The sequence below is a fragment of the Suncus etruscus genome, chromosome 2 (genome assembly GCF_024139225.1).
Source record: "Suncus etruscus isolate mSunEtr1 chromosome 2, mSunEtr1.pri.cur, whole genome shotgun sequence".
Lineage (NCBI taxonomy): Eukaryota > Metazoa > Chordata > Mammalia > Eulipotyphla > Soricidae > Suncus > Suncus etruscus.
The window spans coordinates 65,717,922-65,724,662 of NC_064849.1; the positions used below are offsets into that span (position 1 = coordinate 65,717,922).

General features: G+C 43.2%; 1 protein-coding gene across 1 annotated transcript in view; it reads right to left on the minus strand.

Annotated features, from left to right (window-relative positions):
* Nucleotides 1–243: 243 nt before the first annotated feature.
* NGDN (neuroguidin) overlaps nt 244–6,741 on the minus strand; it is a 9,892-nt gene continuing 3,394 nt past the window's right edge. Inside the window, exons 4-11 of the mRNA XM_049768970.1 lie at nt 3,663–3,800; nt 3,411–3,495; nt 3,255–3,307; nt 2,899–3,019; nt 2,538–2,706; nt 1,339–1,495; nt 1,139–1,196; nt 244–397 (exon numbers count right to left, since the gene is read on the minus strand). Of these exons, the coding sequence (XP_049624927.1) occupies nt 378–397; nt 1,139–1,196; nt 1,339–1,495; nt 2,538–2,706; nt 2,899–3,019; nt 3,255–3,307; nt 3,411–3,495; nt 3,663–3,800 (801 nt within the window). The 3' untranslated portion in view covers nt 244–377. The remainder of the gene's footprint in view (nt 398–1,138; nt 1,197–1,338; nt 1,496–2,537; nt 2,707–2,898; nt 3,020–3,254; nt 3,308–3,410; nt 3,496–3,662; nt 3,801–6,741) is intronic.

Below are 6,741 nucleotides of genomic sequence, written 5' to 3' on the forward strand. Positions count from 1 at the left end.
TACAGTAGTAAGGTCCTCCTTGCCTTGAAAGTGGCGAACCTGGGTTTGAGCCCAAGCATCCCAAATGGTCAGCTGAGCCCCATATAATTCCTCAGGGTATGGCTCAAATCTTCCCCCGCCAAAAAAAACCAAAACAACCTTTTTATGCATCCTCCCAATTGCTCATCTTTTCCATTTATCACCCCCAAATCACTACACCTGGCAATACCAGTCATACAACACATGTGCAAAAGGTGATTCAATTGGTAAGTAAAAATAATTTTATTAATAAAAATCTTTCCATATGTCCAGAGCAAACAATTACAAGGAAAAACCTACAAAAAGTAAACTTAGAAGTATCCCAGGATGACAAACAATATATATATGCACAACCACAATCACCATCGCCGCCGAAAACCTGAAAGGAAGGGAAACAAGAATGAAGCCAAGGAGAGTTGGAAAAGCTTAAAGGACATAACAAAAGGACAAAAGTCTACATAGAAGGGCGCAAGGGTGGTATGGTCCCCTGACAGTACTTTCTATAGCCTCCCAAGACAAAAATTAAAATGAAAGGACTCAGTGACATATTTCTATTTAAGAAAGTCTTAAAAGGTGCTAAGGACCTTTGAAAGAGTTCAGTTGCTGATTTCTAACATGGAAAAAGACATAGTACAGCAGGTACTGTGCTTGCCTTACAAATGGCTGACCCAGGTTGAATGCTTGGCATCCCATATAGTCTTGAGTCCACCAGAATTAACTCCTGAGTGTAGAGCCAGGAATAACAACTGAGCATTGCTGGGTGTGGTCCAAAAACAAACAAACAAAAATAAAAACAGAGGGGCCGGAGAAATAGCATGGAGGTAGGGCTTTTGCCTTGCATGCAAAAGGATGGTGGTTGGGAATCCCGACATCCCATATGGTCCGCTGAGCCTGCCAGGAGTGATTTCTGAGCGTAGAGCCAGGAGGAACCCCTGAGCACTGCCGGGTGTGACCCCCCAAAAAAGCAAGAAAATAAAAACAAAACTATGGAAAAAGATTCACATTCAGTATGGAAAAATACTTCAGGGTTATTGAGACCTAAGATGGCAAATTCAGAGCAGGCATCCCAAATCACACTCCCCACCTAGCACCCATCTCTTAAGTCCTGCAGTTCACTAACCTTTTTTCTTCCGGCCTTTCTTAGGTATCTTCTTCCGCCTCTTGGCAGGATTCTGATCCTGGAGACAGAGAGAGAAAAATGCAGAAGTGAAGAAATGGCAACAGGCTTCCAAGTATGGCAATACCTTCAAGAGTGGTTCGAAGTACTCTGTCCTCCACACATCTAGTTGAAAGTACAAAGGTCCTCTGGCACCAGCTCACCTCATCCAGGTGAGGGGTTCCACCTGTCAAAGCACTGATGTCGCTGAAGTGTGTGAGGGAATGAAGCTGGGAGCTCATGACATTGGCCCGCTTTCTTCGGCCTTTCTCTCGCTTACTGACACTTAAACGCACCATCATGCTCTCTTCATAGTTAATCCTGCAGAGAGACACAGACATGGTTCACAATAAACTCAGTCCAAAGCTACAGTCAAGAGCTTGGGTCCAGGGCCAGAGCTGTAGTTCAATCCCCCAGTGTCCCATATGGTCCCCCAAGCCAGGTGTAACCCAAGAGCATCACCGGGTGTGGCCAAAAAACCAAAAAGAACAAAACAAAACAAAAAGAGCTTGGGTCCAGATACTTATCTACCCTTTGTCTTCAAAAAAATTCCAGAGCAGGTCATAAGAATATTAGGGAGTTGAAAACCCAATTCTGAGATTTCTCAATGGAATGTTTGTGAGAGTCTCTTACATTCCTAGAGAGGAACTCTTAGTTCACTCACAGGAAAACAATAAAGAGGCAGAAAATTCATCTATATCAGTTCCATAAACAGGATTCCCTAAATAACCCTTTCACAACCAGTAAGACTGCATTAAATTTACAACTGCTTTCGATTCCTGAATTGGAAACAATGCCTGAATTTACCTAGCACTCTCAATGCTATTATAAAAGTCTGCTTTTATTGCCTTCTGCAGAAAAAGAGCAGTGAGAATAAAGAGTTCTAAAATCCTACTAAGTATAACTGCCTATTTTCCTCTTCATACAGCATTTGCTCAATCTAAATAATTGGGGAGCAGGTAGAAGTGAAAAGGGAGGAGGCAGTCTCCCAATTCAATTGTTATTTTTGCTTGTCTCTGGGTCACACGTGGCAGTGCTCAGGAGTTACTTCTGGCTTTGCACACAGGAATTACTCCTGGTGGTGCCGGGAGGTGGGTTGAGAGGAGATATAGGATGCTGGGGATTGAATCAGGTCAGCTGTGTGTACAGCAAGTGCCTTATCCATTGTACTATCATGCCAGCCACTGCCCCCAATTCCAATTCCAAACACAGTTCAAACCTCAAATTCTTAGAAACGGCCACCCTACGTCTTTATTTCACTTTCTAGAGAATGTGAGTTCTCCTGGCTCCAGTCTTAGTCATATTCATCCAAAACATAAGGACAGGTACTGCACAAACAACTTTGAATTCCTGGGACTCAGACCTGTGCTGATCCTCCTGGCTCTGGCGAGTAGCATGAGGATGTCGTGCATCCCAGATTTCCTCGGGAGCATCTGAATACTGCTCCTTCAGCTCACGAATGACCGAGCTGCTTAAAGCCCGCTTCTTGGCTCGTTCCAAGAGCTTCTTCTCCCGTTCAGCTTCTGTTTCGTCTATATGAGAAATAAAATCCAAAAGCAGTGGGTCAGAAATAAAGTGCCACGTCAGTTTAATCCCAAGTGCCCCAAATGGTCCGAGCATCACTAGGTATACCCGTTTACCCCTGCAGAAAAAATTCCAACAAGAGTTTACAGAGAGCACAGAAGACACATAATTCATGCAGAGACAGCAGCCACAGTTCATACCATAATGTACTGGAACCAAACGTGGAGGGACATATTTCTTCACTGTGCCCTTTACAGATTTCTTCCCCGAAACTTCAGACTGGCCTTCCTCGGCTTCCTCCTCCTCGTCCTCAGAACTCAACTACAAAAGGAAAAAAAACACTCACAAATTTAGAAGACATTTTTTAGTTATGTAATTGATTAGAAAAAAACAAAGGTGAAGTGCACCCAGAGAGGCAGGAATATAAGCCAAAGGGAGTAGGGTAAAAAGTCACACTCAACTTTCTTAACCGTAAACTGGACTCAACTGTCATGAGAGAACCCTAGGAGGTCGACCTCATCAAGAGGCTCCTGTGGCAAGTGCTGCCACCACTTACCTTGCTCTGCATGTTGCTGGGCTGAGGTTTAAAACGAAGGGGGTCATTCTCACCTGAAAGAAAAAAAATGTTTTCCCCTAAGACTTGGAACTTTATGATGGTGCCAACATAAGCTTCTAACTCCCCCACTTTTCTTTTCTCCTCTTCCCTACTTACTGAGGCTGCCTGTGACAGCAGTCTTGACCAATTTGTCAATTTGATACTTCAGTTTTTGGTCCAAGGGACGTAGCTTTTCCAAAACCTACAATGTTTTAAAACAGGTTTTAAAACCTTCTCTTCCACAGAAGACAAAAACACACAGAGGCCCTGTATTAAACTGGCAATGAAAACACAAAGCAGAACAAGAGAAGCAGAAACTTTTCCTGGGACTTAGAAACCTAGAATTCAAAGGTGCCAAATGTTACTTACTGTGCGGATTTCAACCAGTCTCAAAACAGAAGCATGGCCCTGGAGTGACCCTCCTGAGGCTTTGTTCAGGATGAGATGGCTCAAATCCATAAGATACATGAGTAGCAGCTGGTCTTTTACTTCTAAGAGGCTGAGACCCTGAGAGGAGCAAACCAGGAAGAAATGCAAATCGCAGTTGAGCTCGAGAACCAAGAGTAGAGAGAGTCTAATGAAAATATAAAATACAAGTTTTTCCAACTTTGTTTCTCCTGGTCATGTTTACAACAGGCACTAAGAGGAGTCTGAAGAATTACTGGAAGACACTGAGGCTAGAGTAATCAATAAAGTGCCCTTCCAACCGCTCCCCATCCCAATAACTGCAGCAGGGCTTGTCAATCTCAAGAGGAACTGATGGCTCTGGACAGACAATTCTCTGCTGTGAGGGCTGTCGGGGGAGGGTGGAGTCTATAACATCCCTGACCTCTACCCACTAATGATAAAGCTGTACAATCAAAACTAGTATCCCTAGAGGGGCAGGGGCAGTAGCACAGCGGTAGGGTGCTTGCCTTGAGCGTGGCTGACCCTGAACAGACCTCGGGGTTCGATCCCCAGCATCCCCCAAGCCAGGAGCAATTTCTGAGCACATAGCCAGGAATAACCAGGTGTGGCAAAACAAACAAACAAACAAACAAAAAACTATCCCTAGATAAAGTTGGATTTAAGTTAATTTCCTAAAAACAAAATACTGATTATCTTCTCACACTATGGAATTACATAAAACAGGGTAAAAGCATCACCCTAATACACAACAATATAGAATTTTAACACTAGTTGCAGCAAGTGTAATATGGTTCCAATTAATGAGAAAACACATGAGGCGCAATTTACATGCATAGGAAAAATAGCTGACAGATGAGACACAATTAACTTACTCCTGGGGACTGAGTTGAAATAGGAAGAAACAAACTACTAATCCCAAGATAGCTTTTCTTTCTTTCCTTTTTTCTGTTTTGATTTTGTGCACCACATTCAGCAGTACTAAGGGCTTACTCTTGGCTCTGTGCTCAGGGTGACTCCTGGTGGGGCTCAGGGGGTCAACTACATACAAGACAACTGTTCTATCTTTCCGGCTCAAGAAAGTTTCTTAACTAAGCATGTTATTTTATTAAAAAGGAATGAGAGATAGGAGCCAGGGACATAGTACAAAAAGTAAAGCACTTCCTTGCATGCAGCTGGCCTCAATTCAAAGCAAGGTATCACATAATGGCTCCAGCACTACCAGGAGTCACTCATGAAAGAGTCCCTTAACCTTTGCTGGTTGTGATCCCAAATCCTCCCTAGCCCCAAAATAAGTAATATTTTGTTAGTTTTTTAAATGTCTCTGCTCCAGATTTCTTTTAAAAAGGAGATGCAGAGGGCTGGAGAGATAGCATGGAGGTAGGGTGTTTGGCTTGCATGCAGGAGTAGGTGGTTTGAATCCCGGCATCCCTTCCCAAGACTGCCAGGAGCAATTTCTGAGTGTAGAGCCAGGAGTAACCCCTGAGCGCTGCCAGGTGTGACCCAAAAGCAAAAACAAACAAAAAAAAAAAAAAAACAAAAAGTGAGTAAGAAAGACAAAAAGAGGAGCCAGAATGACAACACAGAGGGTAGGGCATTCCCTTGCATACGGCTGACCCAGTTTGATCCTAGGGCAGTCCACATGGTCCCAAGCCTGCCAGGAGTAATTTCTGAGCGCAAAGCCAGAAGTAACCCCTGACCACCGCCAGGTGTGGCCCCAAAACAAACAATAAAAGACAGACAAAAGCTAATACATTTTTAAAATTTTATAACCGCACACCCACAGTTGCCATGTTTGAACTAGGCCTTCTTCCAAAAAGCCCTGCAGCTGAGTACATGCATTCATAGCATCATAGCTATGAATCTCTGTACAACTTAATTTGTTCGATGTTGTCATTCCTTAAGGAACACCCCAATTTAACAAACTGGACATATAACAAGAGCTTACTCAACCTTCTGCCACTGTATTAATGACTTAATTGGTGATACAATAATTTTCACAAATGAACTTGCTAATGTACTTCCTTTTTTCTCTTTCATTTTACTTTTTTTTTTTTTTTTTTTTTTGGTTTTTGGGCCACACCCGGCGGTGCTCAGGGGTTACTCCTGGCTGTCTGCTCAGAAAGAGCTCCTGGCAGGCACGGGGGACACCGGGATTCGAACCAACCACCTTTGGTCCTGGATAGGCTGCTTGCAAGGCAAACGCCGCTGTGCTATCTCTCCGGGCCCTCATTTTACTTTTTTTCCTTTCCTTTATTTCCAAAATTTTTTTTGAAGATCTGATTTTGAGGCCACACCCTGCTGCATTCAGGGATTATTCCTGGCTCTGCACTCAGAAATTGTGCGTGGCAGACTCAGAGCCACATGGGATGCCAGATATTCAAAACTGGGTCAGCCACGTGCAAGGCAAACACCCTACTGCTGTGCTAATGCTCCAGTGAAATAATTTTCACAAATGAACTTGCCATTGTTCTTTTTTTTCTCTTCTCTTTATGGGATGCCAGGATTCAAAGCACTGTCCTTCTGCGTCTAAAGCAAATGCTCTACCACTGTGCTATCTCTCTGGCCCCATATATGTGATGCATTTTCTTTAAATAAAAAAAAAAAAAAAACACAAAAAAAGTTAAAGCCATCTTTCTGAGACAAAGATCTGTAAATCTCACACTAAAATTCCTCAATAATCTTTTTTTGGGGGGAGGGGTGGTGTCACACCCGGCAGCACTCAGGGAATGTTATTCCTGGCTCTACGCTCAGAAATTGCTCCTGGCAGGCTCGGGGGACCATATGGGATGCCAGGATTCAAACCACTGTCCTGCTGCATACAAGGCAAACGCCTTACCTCCATGCTATCTCTCAGGCCCTATTATAATCATCATTATTATAATCATCAATTTAGCATAATTATTTTCATACTTTCATTGGCCTATGGAAATGTTTTATCTATTAGATATTATCTATTAAGTTAACCTCAAAGGGGGCCGGAGAGATAGCATAGAGGTAAGGTATTTGCCTTTCATGCAGAAGGACAGTGGTTGGAATCCTG